This window comes from Dryas octopetala, chromosome 2 (assembly GCF_963921425.1).
Source record: "Dryas octopetala chromosome 2, drDryOcto1.1, whole genome shotgun sequence".
Taxonomy (NCBI): Eukaryota; Viridiplantae; Streptophyta; class Magnoliopsida; order Rosales; family Rosaceae; genus Dryas; species Dryas octopetala.
In genome coordinates this window covers 8,382,750-8,402,250 of record NC_141367.1, presented here as the reverse complement: position 1 = coordinate 8,402,250, position 19,501 = coordinate 8,382,750, and the positions used below count along the sequence as shown (strand labels likewise).

General features: G+C 40.7%; 1 protein-coding gene across 1 annotated transcript; it reads left to right on the top strand.

Moving 5' to 3' along the window:
• The first annotated feature begins 10,774 nt into the window (after window positions 1-10,774).
• LOC147292882 (uncharacterized) lies at window positions 10,775-15,602 on the top strand. The gene is made up of 2 exons (XM_086230956.1): window positions 10,775-12,058; window positions 14,556-15,602. The coding sequence occupies exons 1-2, from the start codon at window positions 10,775-10,777 to the stop codon at window positions 15,600-15,602; spliced, it is 2,331 nt and encodes a 776-aa protein (XP_086087082.1).
• The last annotated feature ends 3,899 nt before the right edge of the window (window positions 15,603-19,501 follow it).

Genomic DNA, 19,501 nt, shown 5'->3' with positions numbered 1-19,501 from the left:
TTCCTGAACAAGTTTTATTCCATTTCCAAGACGAATTCTATTTGGAAGGAGATCCTTGGATTTGTGCAGAAGGCGGACGAGCCATTCCATGAGACTTGGGACAGATTCAATGAGTTACTTACTAGCTGCCCACACCATAACCTATCTCCTTGGTATGTGATTTGTTGTTTTTATCAGGGATTATTGGAGAGAGACCAAGCCAAGGTGGATTCGGCATGTGGTGGTGTATTCATGTCAAAAACGAAGGATGAGGCTACAGAATTGTTTGAGTCGCTTTCTTTGAGTTCTCAACAATGGGATTCCAATCGTGCAAGAGGAGGACCAAAGAGAGGGTTGTATGAGGTAGCTGATGTTCCGAACACCATGGAGGGACAGATTTTGGAAATCAAGACTATGGTGCAGAAGTTATCTTTGGCTTAAGAGAAGATGATGAGTGCGCAAGGACAAGGGGGTGACGTGGAACAAGTGAACCAGGTTGGGAGCTATCCTAGGGTGCCGTATGACCCATATTCCAACACTTACAACCCTGGATGGAAGAACAACCCGAATTTCAGGTGGAGCAACAACAATGGACAGCAAGCTAGTGGGAGCACCAACAAGCCATATGTGCACCCTAATGCCGAGAGGTCTAGTTTGGAGGACAAGATTGCTCAGATTGCTCAAAGCACCACTTCCCTTGCCCAAAGCACCAATGCCTTCATGAACCGTACCGAGCAGCAGATGCAAGCCAATTCGAAGGCTATTGCACACTTGGAGAGTCAAATGGGTCAGATTGCCACTACTTTGGATCAGAGAGAGAAGGGGAAGTTGCCAAGTCAACCCATAGTCAACCCGAAGAATGAGGAGCATGTAAATGCTATTTTGAGGACTACTCCAAGAAAGAGAGTTAGAGTGGTCAAGACTAAGGAGGTGATTGAGATCATGGATAGTGAGGAAGAGGAGGATCCGGAAATGATAGAGGAGAAAGCTGATACACGTGTGATTCCCCTCATTCCGGACATTGACATCACCAAATTTCCAGCAACCATGAGGGAATTGAAGTCTATTGAGAAGAAGGTTGAGGAGCAAGGGCATAGTCACAACGTTCCTAGGGAGATTTGTGGTTATCTCTTTGCATCTTTTCCAAGCAAGAAGAAGGATCCGGGCTCGTTAGTCATACCATGCAGCATAGGGGAGCATAAGATCGCCAATGCCTTAGTTGACAATGGCTCAGCTATCAATGTCATGCCGCTGGTTGTGTTCGAGAGGCTGGGATTTAAGGAGGCTGATTTGCAACCATTTGATGTGGACATCCGCTTCGCCAACTCTGCAGCCCAAAAAGCTTGTGGTATGCTTGTGGATGTTTTGGTTAAATGTCGTAAATTACTAATCCCCTCTGATTTCATAGTGCTAGATGTGCCGAGAATTCCGGGCGACGTCTCTATTATTCTTGGGAGACCATTTTTGTGCACCTCTAACATGGAGTACAAAGCATTGGAGAGTACCATGAAGATTCGGTACTACACCAAGCAAGAGGTGTATTTGCTCACTTCCGAGATGCCAGAAAACGAGGAGATCACTTTTTATGGGGAGGAGAAGTCAGAGATGGAGAGCTTCTTCAGTTCGTTCCTAGGGAGTGCCGAGAGTAGCAATGGCAAAAAGAGGAAGAGGAAAGGACGCAAGTAAAGGAGATGGCAATGTCAGGCTGAAGACAGAAAAACAAGCGCTTATTGGGAGGCAACCCAAGTTTTTGTTTCCAATAATGGAGGAGGAGTCATTGAGGACCAAGGAGGCCGCGCCTACCCTTGGAGTGTCCACGCTTGCGTACGCAAGTAAACAGTTTCTTTATTTCGCTTCATAAGACAATTTTTCATTTTGGTGTGTTTATTTGGTTTTGGATATTTGCAATTTCCCGTTTCGCTTAATTTGATCATTCTTATATTTATTTCTTATACATTGAGGGCAATGTATCATTTAAGTGTGGGGGGAAGGGCAATTGTCATTTGTTAGTGTTTTTAGGTTAGAACAAGTGTTTAGGGTGTTTTAAGTGTTATTGAGTGTTTTTAGAAAAAGAAAAAAAAAAAAATTTTCGTTTTTAGTGTTTTTAGGTGTTTTTAGGTTAGGAAAAAACTTTTTCTTTTGTTTTTAAACTCAGGGTGTCAAAACCCACATCAAAATGCACGTTTTCATTAGATCTCATTCACCGTAGTGATGAATGTGACTCTTTAGAAGTGTGCGACATTGTTTTAAAAACAAAAAAAGTTTTTGAGTCATTTTGGTTGTTTCAGGTCGTTTTGAGTCCCCAACTAATTGATTTGAGTGTGCATGATTGTTATGAGCATGTTTTAGTATTGTGTGTATATTTGGTGTTCTTTTCATTCTAATAGTGTTCCATAACATATCTTGCAATTCTATGTCATTTGGCCTTGTTGATATGGATTTAGGTTGTGATTAGCATTACTAATGATTATATGCATAATAGAGTAGACTTGCATGACCTAAGTGAGCTTTTGAGCCCTGTTCTTCAATTCTTGAGTGTTGCGCGCCACTCTGATTCTATCATTGTCATATAAGTCGTTGTTTTGATCTCATTGTCTTTCATTTGGTCATTTGCTTGGAATATGCATAATCTTGAATCAATGAACTAGAACTCTTTTCTTGTGTACACAAAGCATGCCGTATTTGCATAACTCTTGAGAAATGAATTTAGGCCCTGTTTGTGTACCCCATAGCCTGAAAACCTACCCATTACATGTTTTATCCTTAGTTACCCATTTTGAGCCTTTTAAGCCGTTTTCTTTGTTACCCCATACCAAACCCTAAGTTTGGGGGTGTACCACCCTTTTTACCCGTTTTACCCTTTTTATGGTATTGCAAGTTGTTTATATGTTGATTGAGGTGGAAAAGTAGTGAAAGTGCATAGCTTATACAAAAATGTGTTAGAAAAGTATGTATGCCGTGCCCAAAGAAAAGAAAAAGAAAAGAAATCAAAGAAAAGAGATGAGACGGTTTCAAAAGAAGAAAAAAATGAGCAAAAAGAGTTCAAAGTAAGCTATGAAGTGCAAAGAAGCAAAGTGTACCTCAGAATGTTCTATTGGTGCTTGCAATTCCATGAAATTAGCCCTTTGTGTTTCCTTTTCATTTCAATACCCTATCCTAGCCTAAGCCTTCATTATAACCCTATTAAAGCCCTAGCTGATCTCAAGAGTGTGTATTATACTTATGTGGAGTCTATTTAAGAAGGGAGCCTATGGTTATTGATTCTATTTCAAGCATTTGTATTCCTTTCATGAGATCAGTATTTCTTTCTAAAATGTGCCTTTATTTCATGTACATATGTGAGCTAATTGTTTTTGTTACATATTTCCTCTCACATATAATTTTGAGTGCACATATCAACCCAATTCTTGAGTGTTTATCATTGAGAGTATGCCATAGTGAGGATTGGAGTTGAATCTATTATGTATGTATTGATTTAGTTTTGTTTGTCTAATACTTGGATTTGTGTCAAGGATGGCCTATATGACAATAGAGGAGCGAGGTATGTTATTTGAAATGTTATTAGAATTTGAAGAATACAATTTATATGCCTTGCTTTCCTATGTGATTAATGGTTGTGCGCATGAACTCAGTTGTTGGGATGTTGGAGTCAGTCTTGAGTCTTTTCTTTCCTTTATTTGCTCGAGGACTAGCAAAATCTAAGTTTGGGGGTGTGATGAGTGTGCATTTTGCATCACTTTATGATACTAATTCCTTAACCTAGAGTGTTAGAACTCGCTATTTTGTGTTTCTTGTCTTGTTTTTGTGTTTTCAGGTCAAATGAAGCAGAAATGAGAAAAAGAAGCAAATGGAGCCATTTTGGGACATTTCCTGGTCAAACCAGGAAAACGAGTGAAATCCTGGTCAAACCAGGAAAAGTGCAGAAATCCTAGTCAAATGAGGATTCCTAGTCACACTAGGAAACATCAAGTCCAGAACCATCATTGCGGAGCCAGAAATGTGAAATCCTGATTCGAACAGGAAATCCTGGTTGAACTAGGAAACCTAACCCAACTAGGGAAAGGAGTCCTAGTGACACTAGGAGACCCCAGGGGCAATATGGTCATTACGAGAAGTCGAAATGGATAAGGAATCTCTCATTTTCAAGGAATCCTAGTTGCACCAGGAAATGTTTTTCAAGGTTCCAGAAGCTTCCAGAAGGTGGTGGACATCCATGGAAATGAATGGAGGGAAGAAATGAATTTGAATTCAAATGGAAATGAGGGGCAAAATGGGAAGTTAAAAGTGGAGGGCCCATGGGCCCTAGGGATGCCGAACCAAGTGGGCCATGCATGCACATGCATGGGCCCAAACCCTAGCAGCCCAAAGGCCATGCGCAAGGAGGAAGATGGCAGCCCATGCATGCGCATGCATGCCATGCAAACCCTAGCAGCCAAGGGGCCATGCGCAAGCCCAAGGTGACAAGCCCAAGATGGAAGCCCATGGAGTGAAACCCTAGCCCATCTTGTGCAAGCAACTGAAGCCCAACATGGAAGCCCAACATGCAAGCCCAAAGCCCAAGACTACCAGCCCATGCGCCAAGGAGGGACCCTAGCTAGGCTAGGCGTGAGCCACTTAAGCCCAAAGGGAGCAGCCCAACACGCAAGGCCCTAGTCAGCTAGCCCTAGCTGAAGCCGCAAGCAACTAGGAAAGGGAAACCCTAGCAGCCGCAAGCTTCAGCCTCCTTGCCTCTCAAGGAATGTTCCTCTATTTAAATCCCTTTCATTCAGAACCCTAGCATCACTTTTGGCACCTACACACTCCAGCCGAAATTTCCTTCTCTTCTCCTACTTTTATTTTTCTGTTTTAGGTTTTTAGTTCAGCCTTTATTTTGTGTGAGGAATAGCCGAAGGGTGAGAGAGAGAGAGGAGAGGCGTGGAAGCAAGGAAGGAGGACCCCATTGCCGCAAGCCCTAGCTCACCCCAGCCGTGAGCCAATTGCTTGTGGAGGTTGCCTTCTCTCTTGCCTTGCCGCAGCCCTCTCACTTGGTTTCTTTGATTTTTCGTCTAGTTTTCTTATTTCAAGTTAGTTTATGTTTCTGAATTCATTATCTTGTGACTCTGAATTTATTTAATTAAGTTTCTAAATTTCATTAGTTATAGCCTTGGTTCTGATTTTAGTTAGTTGTTTATGTTTATGCAATTTAATTTATGCAATCTGATTTAGTTGTTTAGTTTATGTTTTTAAGTTTGTTTAATTTGCGTTTCTGATTTCCTTTTGCAAGCATGAATTGGGATTTTATTTATTGGTTGCTGTTTTGTTTTTATTTATTTTATTTAATTATGTAGGTTAGTTATTCTATCTTGCATGTTAGTCGTAGGTCGATTAATGGATTCGTATGCTTTAACAGATCGTTTATCCGTCTCTTGGTCTGTTAGTTTGATGTTTGCGCGTATTAAATTTCCACTATCTATTAGAACCCCCGTCACTAGTTGTTTGCATCCTTTGACTGGCCACCTTAGGGTAATTGCATCTAGTTTATCTGTTAGGTTTAGCTGTGAAATAGTCAAAGACACTAAACCACAAGTAACAAGGGAATAAGGGATTATTCTTGGTAGTGGGGTTGGGCGACCTCTATAAGGAAATAGTCAAAGCTTATATGTTGTGCATGTTTGACGTTCTCATAAAACTTAATGACTCCTGCATGGGTAACAGCTGCCTTAGCTTGAATTAGGGAACATGTAGGTTAACTGGCTAAGGAAGGCCCAAGAAGCTCTTAGTTTATGCATTAGGAGAACAATGGCGAGAAAGTAACTAGCCAAACCTTTTTAGCTGTCAAACTTTAATATGTTGTGTTCAAATTAACTGTCATTAGCCTTGGATGGTTATTGCATGCTTATCTGATTTGAAACTGAAAGCTTAACATTGCAAGATAGAATAAAGTGTGTGTGCGTGTGGTGATGTGTGCGTGTGTTTCATCTTTTCAAAACCCCCCATTTAGTTATTTTAGAGATTAATTGCATTGATTTATTGTATATTAACCATTCCCTGTGGGATCGACCTCGTGCTTGTACGCTTTGCTACTGATGCGATTCGTGCACTTGCGAGTAAACTTAGAATGAGATAATTGTTTATTTTGTTCTAAGAAAACACATCAACACCAACATACGTAATTCGAATCAAATTCAATATACATAAATCAAAATAATACTTTTCGACAAAACCGAAATATTAAATGAAACTTGTATATAAAATGAGAAACTAAATTCCTTTCCCAAAGCCCAACAACTCACTAAAACCAACATGTAAATATATTTTTTAAAAACTTACTTATGAAACATTTGAAATCCGAAATCCAACATTTTTTTCATCAAATCCCAAATCAAATTTAAGCTATCATGCATAATAGGAATAATGAATTTATTTGAAGACCAAAGTTCGCTCACATTTGTTATTACTAAAACGAATTCAATTAACCAAGATAAAAATGCAAATTTCATAAATCATTTTAAGGAAGTAAGGTCCACTCACAGAGATAGCCCTAGCTTCGATCCTCCGCCGGATCGTCACGAGCCACGGTCGTCTCGCCTATAAAATAAACAACAAAAACATAGATTAGTCTCGGTTCTACGGCCTTTAAAGGGTGTGTGTGTGTAGCCTAACATCCACTCAACTTCGTTCCTAAGCGATTGGTTTACGATCTACACGAATTGACCAATAACACTTCCACAAACGCCCCTAAGGTTTCCCGGCTCAACCTAACCACAATCACTATTACTAATAACGATAACCCAATCAACCAATTATCATAAATACTCTAAAATCATGGAATATTAGTGGGGGTTCGAAATCACAATGGTCGCTGCCCAGGGTGGCTGTTTCCAGCCCAAATTAACCGAAATACAAAAATTTCTCAAAATTTCTCATTCATTCAAATCTAGTATTAAATTTTTTGGGTTTCCTAAAGATGGGATTGTCCAAACCACACCAAAATTACCCCAAGACTCAGCCAATCCTCAGCAAACCCGAAATGGGTTCCAACCCTTGCAAATCCAACGTCTCAAATCTATTCAATCTTTACTTCCAAACATCCATTTGGTTTCCTAGAGATGAAATTGCCTAAAATAACGACTATAGTCGTCCCTAATCCAGAAACCCAAAATAAATCCCGAAATGGCCTCCTAAACCCATAAATCAATTTTTTTCCAATTACTCAAAATAAAACCATAAAAATGTAAGGGGAGGAGAACCCATATGTAGGGGAAGAAAACCCACCTAGAGGTTAAGTGATTGGTGCCAAAACTTGGCCGGAATTCGACGAGTCAATGGTGAAGCAGCAGCTGGGGTTTCTGGCTGATCTCTGTGCGCGCGAGGCTGAGGTGACCAAGGCTCGCTGCTGGGTGGTTTATGCGCCGGCGAGGGGAGTCGACCGGTGAGCTTGGGTCGTCGAGAAGGTGGCCGGAATGAGGCTGGGTTGTCTGGGTTGGTCGCGCACAGTGAAAAGGGGGAGAGAGAGAATGAGGAGAGAGAGTGAGCTTGGGAGTGGTCAGCGCCTGGGGGGAATCACGCCGATGAGGCCGGGTCTGCGAGGGGTGGTCGACGGTGAGCTGGGCTGTGGGTGTAGGGGAGGGGTGCGGGAGTTGAGAGGGAGAGAGTGTCAGGGAGAGAGAAATAAAGGGAGAGAGATAGAGACAGAGAGTTGTAGAGAATTCTAGAGAGAGAGAGAGAAATCAGAAAAAAATTTCTGATTTAGGGTATTTAAAAAACTCACTTTTATAAATTACAAAATTGCCCCTCTCTTCACATGTCCGTATCTTTCAAACCGTAACTCGAATCGACGCGTGCTACGTGTCTATGAAATCGTGGGCTCGAAACCTATCCAACGGACCCAAAGTCAAAATCGAACGCCCATTTATTTTAAAAGTCAACTTTGGGTCAACCCCAAAATTTTTAAAATACAATTCAACATCCTTTAAAAACCTCTTAAAACCATAGTTAAATAAAAATTCAATTTTCTAGTGGAAATTTGGGTTGGGTTGTTACAAGAGGAAATATGTAACAAAAACAATTCGCTCACATATATACAAGAAATAATGGCACATTTAGAAAGAAATACTGATCTCATGGAAAGGAATCCAAATTAGAATCAATGACCATAGGCTCCCTTCTCAAATAGACTCCACATAAGTATAATACACACCTCTTGAGATCAGATAGGGCTTAAATAGGGTTATAATGAAGCCTTAGGCTAGGATAGGGTATTTGATGAGTGTCCAATTTGCATCACTTTATGATACTAACTTCCTAACCTAGAATGCAAGAACTTGATACTTTATGTACTTTTAGTTTGTTTTTGTGCTTGTAGGATTAAATGAGCAAATGAGAGGAAATGAGCTTAAAAGACCAATTTTGGAGGTTTTCCTAGTCAAACTAGGAAATGAGAAGAAATCCTGGTCACACCAGGAAAGGTGCAATCCTAGTTCAATAAGGATTCCTGATCACATCAGGAAGTGTCATTCTTGGGGAAGAAGAAATCACCATTGCCAGAAGTCATAAATGAGAAGTCCTAGTTGGAGCAGGAAATCCTGAATGAACTAGGAAACTTAATCCTTGTTGGAGAAAGAGTCCTAACCATGTTAGGAGACATCAAGGGCATTATGGTAAAAGTGGAAAAAATGGGAAAAAGAATCTTGAGGAAATTTTCTAGAAGGATCTGGAATCTGGAAGGAATCTTTGGAGAATCTCAGACAGAATCTTTTGGGGAATCTTTTTGGTCAAGGTTGACTTTCGGTCAAAGTCAATGGTCAACCGTGCCACATCATCACATGACATGAACCACACATGCAGCCCATGCACTATGGGCCATGCACATAACCCTAGCCCAAAGGACCAAGGTCATGCGCCTATTGCAAGCCCAATTGGAGGAAGCCCAAGTTGTGCCATTCCAAGGTCCAAGAGCCCAAGCCTATGCCACACTCACTCAGCTGATCCAAGGTCCAAGGAAGGAATCCTTCATGCTCAAGGGAAATCTCATAAGATTCAGTCAAAGATCACAAGGAATCCTAATTGAACAAGAAGTGAAAACCCTGGAAAATGAACACTAAATTTCGACAGTGATTCTGTATTTCTACAGAGCGAATCAGATGTCATGCCATATATGGTTGGAAAGCTACGGATGTTAGCTTCGCAAGGAATTTTACGGATTTCGATTCCGAGTTTTCTAGCTCAAGATATGGCCATTTTAGTAAAGGTAGCGCAGCAGTTCCGCGAGCTGAAAATAAGTTACGCCCAAAAAGAGCCCAAATCAGCCCAAGGCCCATGCTTGGCCGAAAATTACAAGTCTTGATGTGCAAGGAAAGTGTCAATCCCACATTGAAAAGGAGAGGAAAGCTTCAGCCCCCTTCACTCTATAAATACATCTTTATAACACAAAGAGAGGGTTCCTTTTTGCAAGTTCTGAAACCCTAGCCTCTCTATCTCTTTTCTTGCCGCCTACCCTAGCTCTCTCTCTTTCTCTTTTCTTTTCTTGCTGCAGCCACCTCTTTCTCTTCTCTTTTATTTTGTGCCAAAGCCTTTGGGAAGGAGGACCTTGCAGCCACGCCACCACCTTGTGCCACCTTGTCGCTACCACTTTGAGTCATCACGCCACTGCTGCCACGTTGCTGCTCCTTTGTTCCGTTGCAGCCACCTAGCAGCCATCTTGCCACCTTGTTGCAGCCTTGCCGTGGAGCCCAAGGGCAGCCAAGCTGCCACCTCTTCTCTTCTCTTCCTTTTTATTTGCCTAGTTTTAATGATGTTTTATTTTATTGTGAATTTAATTATGTGTAGCTAAACATCTAGCTAGGGCGAGGATGAAGCCCTAGTTATGCTATTCACTTTTGCTATGGATTGTTGAATTTTTATTTATATTACATGTTGATAAATCTCGAATCTCTGTTATATTTGAATCTATTTGTTTTGCATCTTTGATTGATCACCTTAGGTTGCATGCATCTAGAATTTGTTATGAAATTAAATAAGCTCAAAAGGATGATAATTTCAGTTGGTAACAAGTGAATATCCTAAGAAAATATTCATGAGAAAAGTGGTCATAGATGACGTAGGGTACATTAATTTGGATCTATGCTCTATGTGTTTGTTGTTCTTACAAATCTTAAGAAATCTCACATGGTTAACATGCGCCTAGGGAATGCCTAACAAAGCTCTTAGGACACATGTGTAGATAACTAACTTTGGAAGCTTAATAGGCTCTTAGTTATGCAAAAGAAGAATGATTGCTAGAAGGGGAATAACCAAAGCCTTTTGGTAGACAAACTTTATTGACATGTATGTTTTGTGATTGTTCATATATCCATAGTAAAGTGAATGGTATGCTTGTGGTGGATTCTGATCCCTAGTACTTCTTTATTATTGTTTTCATTCAAATCAAGTCTGTTGCTATTTTAGTTGCTTTTCATATAATTGTTTTGTTTTAGTTCTCTAAATCAATCCAAACCCCCCCTATTGCGTGTGTGAGTTAGTGTAGATTTAATTGAATTTAATTGAATTAGTAATTGTGACATTGATACAATTCCTTGAGGGATCGACCTCGTATTTGCAAGCTTTGCTACTCTGCGATTCGTGCACTTGCGAGTTAACCTAGAGTTGTTAAAAAGGTGTAATATAATTGCTCTAGGAAAACAACAACAAGTTTTTGGCGCCGTTGCCGGGGAATTGTTATTGGTGTTAATTACTAGTTTAATTACTTTTAATTGAGTCTTTTTATTTTTCTGTTTATATCTTGGTCTATTACTAATTCTCTTGTTTTTAAGGTACAATGGAATCAAGCTCAAAGACCACTCTGTTAAAACAAGAGAAGGAAGCCAAGGAGAAAGTGGTGCCGATTGCTACTGAACTCAAACGACCATTGAGTTATTTTTCTTCTCCAACATTACTTGAGCAGCCCACGTGCATAGCCTACTCTCAAGTGGAAGCTGACCAATTTGAGATCTCAAGTGGGACAATCAAACTCCTACCAACCTTTCATGGTCAAGAGGGCGAGGATCCTTATTTGCACATCAAGGAATTCCATGTGATATGCGAGATTGGCAAGCTGCGAGGATTAAGTGACGAGCAAAGGAAGTTAAGGTTATTTCCTTTCTCTCTTAAAGATAAAGCTAAAACTTGGTTATATTCTCTGCAGGTTGGTTCTATTAGAACATGGAAGGAATTGGCAGATAAGTTTCTTTTGAGGTTCTATCCAGCTAGTAAAACAACCATTGTGAAGAAGCAGATATGGGGATTCACACAAGCTGAAGATGAAGTTTTTCATGAAAGTTGGGATAGGTACCAAGAGCTTTTGAATTCTTGTCCCCACCACGGTTTTGCTCCATGGATGCAAATTGACTACTTTTATGAGGGTTTATTGGAACAAGATCGCGCTATGGTGGATATGTCTAGTGGAGGGGCGTTGAAAGAGAAAACATTTGAGGATGCATGGGCGCTATTTGAGACGTTAGCATTGAATTCTCAACAATGGAACAGGAAGAAGAAAATGGAAAAGAAATCAGCTATGGAAGTTGAGATGGCTGAACTTAAGCAGATGATGCAGATGATGGCAATTCAGGTTTCAAAGTTATCACAAGAAGAGTCGTGCAATGAAGTTCAAGTTAGGCCGAATACACCACCTCCTATGGAACATAGAAGTACTTATTTGGAAGGCATGATTGCTGCATTGGCTCAGAGTACAACTTCTATGTCCAATGATACAAGGTCTTTTATGGACAAGACGGAGGAGCAGATGAGTGCCACAACAAGCGCCATATCAAGTTTGGAAGCCCAACTAGAACAAGTGACTTCAACTTTGGACAAAGTCGTAAAGGGTGTACCAATTCGTGATGAACTTGAAGCAATTACTACTTTGAGAAGTGGAAGGGTTGTTGATAACAAAGTGGGCACTACTCGAGTTGAAAAGAATGATGATCAAGATGATGATGAGATCGAGATATTAGAGCCTAGACAAGTTCAGAAGTACAAGGTGGATAAGGAAAAGATCAAGCAAGAGGAGGAAGATGAAAGAAAGAAGCAAGATAAGCTCACAGCCACTGAAGCTAGCAAGCAGGTGATGAGTGTGCATTTTGCATCACTTTATGATACTAATTCCTTAACCTAGAGTGTTAGAACTCGCTATTTTTTGTTTCTTGTCTTGTTTTTGTGTTTTCAGGTCAAATGAAGCAGAAATGAGAAAAAGAAGCAAATGGAGCCATTTTGGGACAATTCCTGGTCAAACCAGGAAAAGTGTAGAAATCCTAGTCAAATGAGGATCCCTAGTCACACTAGGAAACATCAAGTCCAGAACCATCATTGCGGAGCCAGAAATGTGAAATCCTGATTCGAACAGGAAATCCTGGTTGAACTAGGAAACCTAACCCAACTAGGGAAAGGAGTCCTAGTGACACTAGGAGATCCCAGGGGCAATATGGTCATTATGAGAAGTCGAAATGGATAAGGAATCTCTCATTTTCAAGAAATCCTAGTTGCACCAGGAAATGTTTTTCAAGGTTCCAGAAGCTTCCAGAAGGTGGTGGAAATCCATGGAAATGAATGGAGGGAAGAAATGAATTTGAATTCAAATGGAAATGAGGGGCAAAATGGGAAGTCAAAAGTGGAGGGCCCATGGGCCCTAGGGATGCCGAACCAAGTGGGCCATGCATGCACATGCATGGGCCCAAACCCTAGCAGCCCAAAAGCCACACGCAAGGAGGTAGATGGCAGCCATGCATGCGCATGCATGCCATGCAAACCCTAGCAAGATAAGGGGCCATGCGCAAGCCCAAGGTGGAAGCCCATGGAGTGAAACCCTAGCCCATCTTGTGCAAGCTACTGAAGCCCAACATGGAAGCCCAACATGCAAGCCCAAAGCCCAAGACTACCAGCCCATGCGCCAAGGAGGGACCCTAGCTAGGCTAGGCGTGAGCCACTCAAGCCCATAAGGGAGCAGCCCATCACGCCAAGGCCCTAGTCAGCTAACCCTAGCTGAAGCCGTAAGGCACTAGGAGAAGGAAAACCCTATGCAGCCGCAAGTCTTTTCCTTGCCTCTCAAGGAAGGCTTCTCCTATTTAAATCCCCTCATTCAGACTTTTAGAGACACTTTTTACTCCTCCTAGGTTCAGCCGAATTCTCTCTTCTCTCTCTTAGTTTTATTTTGCTGATTTAGGTTTTTAGTTTCAGACTTTCATTCTTGTAAGGTGAGCCGAATTCAGAGAGAGGTTTAGGAAGAGGGTGGCGTGACATTGAGAGGGAAGGATCACCTGCTGCCGCAAGCCCAAGCTCACCTTGCCGTGAGCCAATTGCTTGTGCTAGGTGCCTCCTCCTTCTTCTCTCCTTGCCGCAGCCCCCATTTGTTGCACCTCTGATTTTTGTTTTCCTTTTCCTTCTAGTATCTATTCTTATTGTTGGATCATGTTACTGATTTTATTTAATTAATTTGCTGGTTTTATTTAGTTGTCTTTTTATTTCTTTATTAGCTTTGGTTCTGATTTTAGTTAATTGTTTATGTTTATGTAATTTAATTTATGTGATCTCATTTAATTGTGTAGTTGTTCTAGTTGCTTTAAGTTTCTGATTTTTAATTAGTGCATGCGTTTAATCTTGTGTGTCTTGCGTTTCTGATTCCATTTAGTTTTTGCACTTTAAATTAGTTGTTTAGTTTATGTTTCTAAGTTTGTTTAGTTTGCGTTTCTGATTTCCGTTAGCAATCATGAATTGGGACTTCATTTATTTGTTGCTGTTTTCTTTTATTTATTGTATTTAATTATGTAGGTTAGTTATTCTATTTTGCATGTTAGTTGTAGGTCGATTAATGGATTCGTATGCTTTAACAAATCGTTTATCCGTCTCTTGGTCTGTTAGTTTGATGTTTGCACATATTAAATTTCCACTATCTATTAAAACCCCCGTCACTAGTTGTTTGCATCCTTTGACTGGCCACCTTAGGGTAATTGCATCTAGTTTATCTGTTAGGTTTAGCTGTGAAATAGTCAAAGACACTAAACCACAAGTAACAAGGGAATAAGGGATTATTCTTGGTAGTGGGGTTGGGCGACCTCTATAAGGAAATAGTCAAAGCTTATATGTTGTGCATGTTTGACGTTCTCATAGAACTTAATGACTCCTGCATGGGTAACAGCTGCCTTAGCTTGAACTAGGGAACATGTAGGTTAACTGGCTAAGGAAGGCCCAAGAAGCTCTTAGTTTATGCATTAGGAGAACAATGGCGAGAAAGTAACTAGCCAAACCTTTTTAGCTGTCAAACTTTAATATGTTGTGTTCAAATTAACTGTCATTAGCCTTGGATGGTTATTGCATGCTTATCTGATTTGAGACTGAAAATTAACATTGCAAGATAGAATAAAGTGTGTGTGCGTGTGGTGATGTGTGTGTGTGTTTCCATCTTTCAAAACCCCCCATTTAGTTATTCTAGTGATTATTTGCACTGATTTGTTGTATATTAACCATTCCCTGTGGGATCGACCTCGTGCTTGTACGCTTTGCTACTGATGCGATTCGTGCACTTGCGAGTAAACTTAGAATGAGGTAATTGTTTATTTGATTCTAAGAAAACACATCAACAGCAGGCCGTGACTCCTCAACCCATTCCGAGAGCTCCATTGCCTTTTCCTCATCGCAGAAGGAATTTAGGAAAGAAGGATCAAGAAATGGAAATTTTGGAAATGTTTAAAAAGCTGGAGATTAACATTCCGTTGCTTGATGCCATTCAACAAATTCCTAAGTATGCCAAGTTTTTGAAGGAGTTATGCACTCATAAGAGGAAATTCAAAGAGCATGAGCAAGTGGCTTTAAGTGAAGAAGTGAGTGCTGTTTTGTTAAGGAAGTTGCCACCCAAGTTGAAGGATCCAGGTAGCTTTACAATTCCGTGTTTGGTTGGGAATCACAAATTTGAGAAAGCATTGTTAGATCTTGGAGCAAGCATTAATTTGATGCCATATTCAGTTTTTGAGCAATTGAGTTTAGGAGAACTCAAACCCCCTGGTGTTACACTTCAATTGGCAGACCGTTCAGTGAAAGTTCCGAAAGGTATAGTTGAGGATGTATTGGTTCAGGTTGCCGATTTGATTATGCCAGCTGACTTCATTATTCTAGAGATGGAGGATATCCCAGCTAAAGGAAATGAGTTGCCAATCATATTGGGAAGACCATTCATGGCCACAGCAAACACTAAGATTGATGTGAGTACTGGGAAGTTGACAATGACTGTGCTTGGTGAAACTGTTGAGTTCGATGTGTTTGGTGCTATGAGATATCCACGTGAGGAGGATGATTGTCTAAGAATTGACTATATGGATTCACTACTTCAGGAGGTCACGAAGGCAAGTTTAGTAGAAGAGCCGTTGGAAGTTGCATTAGGGGAGTCTGATTATTCTACGTGTCAAATGGTGGAAAATGTGCACTCATTATTTGGAGGGAGTTCAACACAAAAAGGCAAATGGTCCAACCAGTTTGAAACGTTGGTCTCTACTAATCCGAAATCACTACCTTCCATTGAGCAGGCACCTAAGTTAGAACTGAAGCCACTCCCTGAGCACTTGAAATACGCATTTTTGGAAAAGACAAGACCTTGCCGGTTATTATTGCATCTAATCTGAGCGCAAGCGAAGAAAAGAGACTATTGGCCGTTCTGAAAGAAAATCGTTTAGCATTGGGATGGACCATAGCCGATATCAAGGGGATCTCGCCAACAGTATGTATGCATCGAATTTTGCTTGAGGAGGAGTCTAAGCCTACCCGTGATGCTCAAAGGAGATTGAATCCAACGCTTAAGGAAGTGGTGCGCAATGAGGTAATCAAGTTATTTGATGTTGGCATCATTTATCCTATTAGTGATTCAAAATGGGTTAGTCCTGTTCATGTGGTTCCAAAGAAAAGTGGAATCACAGTTGTGAAAAATGATGAGAATGCGTTGGTTCCCCAAAGAACAAAGACTGGTTGGCGAGTATGTATTGATTATAGGAAGCTCAACACCGCAACAAGAAAGGATCATTTTCCTTTGCCGTTCATTGATCAGATGTTGGAAAGGTTGGCTGGCCATAGTCACTACTGTTTCTTGGATGGGTATAGTGGATACAATCAGATTTTTATTGCACCCGAAGATCAGGAGAAGACGACTTTTACATGTCCTTTTGGCACATTTGCATACAGAAGGATGCCGTTCGGACTGTGCAACGCACCGGCCACATTTCAGAGATGTATGATGTCTATCTTCTCAGACATGGTGGAGCGGATTATCGAGGTATTTATGGACGATTTCTCTGTTTTTGGTTCTTCTTTTGATACATGCCTTAGTAATTTGTCTCTAGTATTGAAAAGATGCCAAGAGGCCAATTTAGTGCTTAATTGGGAGAAGTGTCATTTTATGGTGCAACAAGGGATAGTTCTTGGTCATGTTGTCTCTAAGGATGGTATTCAAGTTGACAAGGCTAAGATAGATGTGATACAAAAGTTGCCGCCTCCAACAATCGTGAAAGAGTTGAGAAGTTTTTTAGGGCATGCTGGGTTCTATAGAAGATTCATTAAGGATTTTTCCAAGATCTCAAGACCTCTGTGCATGTTATTACAAAAGGATGTGTATTTTGAGTTTGATGAAGCATGCTTGGATGCGTTCAATAAGTTGAAGACACTACTCACATCAGCTCCTATCATTATGCCACCCGATTGGAATTTGCCATTTGAGCTCATGTGTGATGCAAGTGATTATGCAGTTGGTGCTCTTTTGGGTCAATGTTGATGTGTTTTCTTAGAACAAAACAAACAATTATCTCATTCTAAGTTTACTCGCAAGTGCACGAATCGCATCAGTAGCAAAGCGTACAAGCACGAGGTCGATCCCACAGGGAATGGTTAATATACAACAAATCAGTGCAAATAATCACTAGAAAAACTAAATGGGGGGTTTTGAAAGATGGAAACACACGCACACATCACCACACGCACACACACTTTATTCTATCTTGCAATGTTAATTTTCAGTTTCAAATCAGATAAGCATGCAATAACCATCCAAGGCTAATGACAGTTAATTTGAACACAACATATTAAAGTTTGACAGCTAAAAAGGTTTGGCTAGTTACTTTCTCGCCATTGTTCTCCTAATGCATAAACTAAGAGCTTCTTGGGCCTTCCTTAGCTAGTTAACCTACATGTTCCCTAGTTCAAGCTAAGGCAGCTGTTACCCATGTAGGAGTCATTAAGTTTTATGAGAACGTCAAACATGCACAACATATAAGCTTTGACTATTTCCTTATAGAGGTCGCCCAACCCCACTACCAAGAATAATCCCTTATTCCCTTGTTACTTGTGGTTTAGTGTCTTTGACTATTTCACAGCTAAACCTAACGGATAAACTAGATGCAATTACCCTAAGGTGGCCAGTCAAAGGATGCAAACAACTAGTGACGGGGGTTTTAATAGATAGTGGAAATTTAATACGTGCAAACATCAAACTAACAGACCAAGAGACGGATAAACGATTTGTTAAAGCATACGAATCCATTAATCAACCTACGACTAACATGCAAGATAGAATAACTAACCTACATAATTAAATAAAACAAATAAAAGAAGCAAAACAGCAACAAATAAACAAAGTCCCAATTCATGATTGTTAACGGAAATCAGAAACGCAACTTAAATAAACCTAGAAGCATAAACTAAACAACTACTTTAAAGTGCATCAATTAAATGAAATCAGAAACGTAAAGTACACGAGATTGAATGCATGAACTAATTAAAAATCAGAAACATAAAGTAACTGAAACAACTACACAATTAAATTAGATTACATAAATTAAATTGCATAAACATAAATAACTTAACTAAAATCAGAACCATGCACTAAAAGAAATAAAGAGACAAATTAAATAAAACCAGCAAATTAATTAAATAGCTTCAGTAGCATAATCCAACAATAAAAGAAGAAACTAGAACAAAAATCAGAAGAAGCAAGGGGAAGGGGCTGCGGCAAAACAGCAAGGGGAAGGCACCTTGCACAAGCAATTGGCTCACGGCTATGGTGAGCTAGGGCTTGCGACTTAGGGGTGTCCCTCCTTGCAGCCACGCCACTTCTCTTTCTCTCTTTACCTTTGGCTAGCTCTCCCTAGAACAATACTAAATTCTGAAATTAAAATCCTAGATCAGAAAAATAAAACAAAGAGAGGAGAGGGTTTCGGCTGGAGGAGGAGAGAAAATAATGTGTCTAAAAGTCTGAATGAGGGGATTTAAATAGGGGAAGCCTTCCTTGAGAGGCAAGGAAAAGACTTGCGGCTGCATAGGGTTTTCCTTCTCCTAGTGCCTTACGGCTTCAGCTAGGGTTAGCTGACTAGGGCCTTGGCGTGATGGGCTGCTCCTTTATGGGCTTGAGTGGCTCACGCCTAGCCTAGCTAGGGTCCCTCCTTGGCGCATGGGCTGGTAGTCTTGGGCTTTGGGCTTGCATGTTGGGCTTCCATGTTGGGCTTCAGTAGCTTGCACAAGATGGGCTAGGGTTTCACTCCATGGGCTTCCACCTTGGGCTTGCGCATGGCCCCTTATCTTGCTAGGGTTTGCATGGCATGCATGCGCATGCATGGCTGCCATCTACCTCCTTGCGTGTGGCTTTTGGGCTGCTAGGGTTTGGGCCCATGCATGTGCATGCATGGCCCACTTGGTTCGGCATCCCTAGGGCCCATGGGCCCTACACTTTTGACTTCCCATTTTGCCCCTCATTTCCATTTGAATTCAAATTCATTTCTTCCCTCCATTCATTTCCATGGATTTCCACCACCTTCTGGAAGCTTCTGGAACCTTGAAAAACATTTCCTGGTGCAACTAGGATTTCTTGAAAATGAGAGATTCCTTATCCATTTCGACTTCTCATAATGACCATATTGCCCCTGGGGTCTCCTAGTGTCACTAGGACTCCTTTCCCTAGTTGGGTTAGGTTTCCTAGTTCAACCAGGATTTCCTGTTCGAATCAGGATTTCACATTTCTGGCTCCGCAATGATGGTTCTGGACTTGATGTTTCCTAGTGTGACTAGGAATCCTCATTTGACTAGGATTTCTACACTTTTCCTGGTTTGACCAGGAATTGTCCCAAAATGGCTCAATTTGCTTCTTTTTCTCATTTCTGCTTCATTTGACCTGAAAACACAAAAACAAGACAAGAAACACAAAATAGCGAGTTCTAACACTCTAGGTTAAGGAATTAGTATCATAAAGTGATGCAAAATGCACACTCATCACACCCCCAAACTTAGATTTTGCTAGTCCTCGAGCAAATAAAGGAAAGAAAAGACTCAAGACTGACTCCAACATCCCAACAACTGAATTCATGCGCACAACCATTAATCACATAAGAAAGCAAGGCATATAAATGGCATTCTTCAAATTCTAATAACATTTCAAATAACATACCTCGCTCCTCTATTGTCATATAGGCCATCCTTGACACAAATCCAAGTATTAGACAAACAAGACTAAATCAATACATACATAATAGATTCAACTCCAATC

Bases quoted from the DNA above. Each gene is read 5' to 3' on its own strand.
- LOC147292882 (XM_086230956.1), top strand. From the start codon at position 10,775: ATGGAATCAAGCTCAAAGACCACTCTGTTAAAACAAGAGAAGGAAGCC. The intron at 12,059-14,555 runs GTGATGAGTGTG...TTTGATTCTAAG, and splicing joins CCACTGAAGCTAGCAAGCAG to AAAACACATCAACAGCAGGC.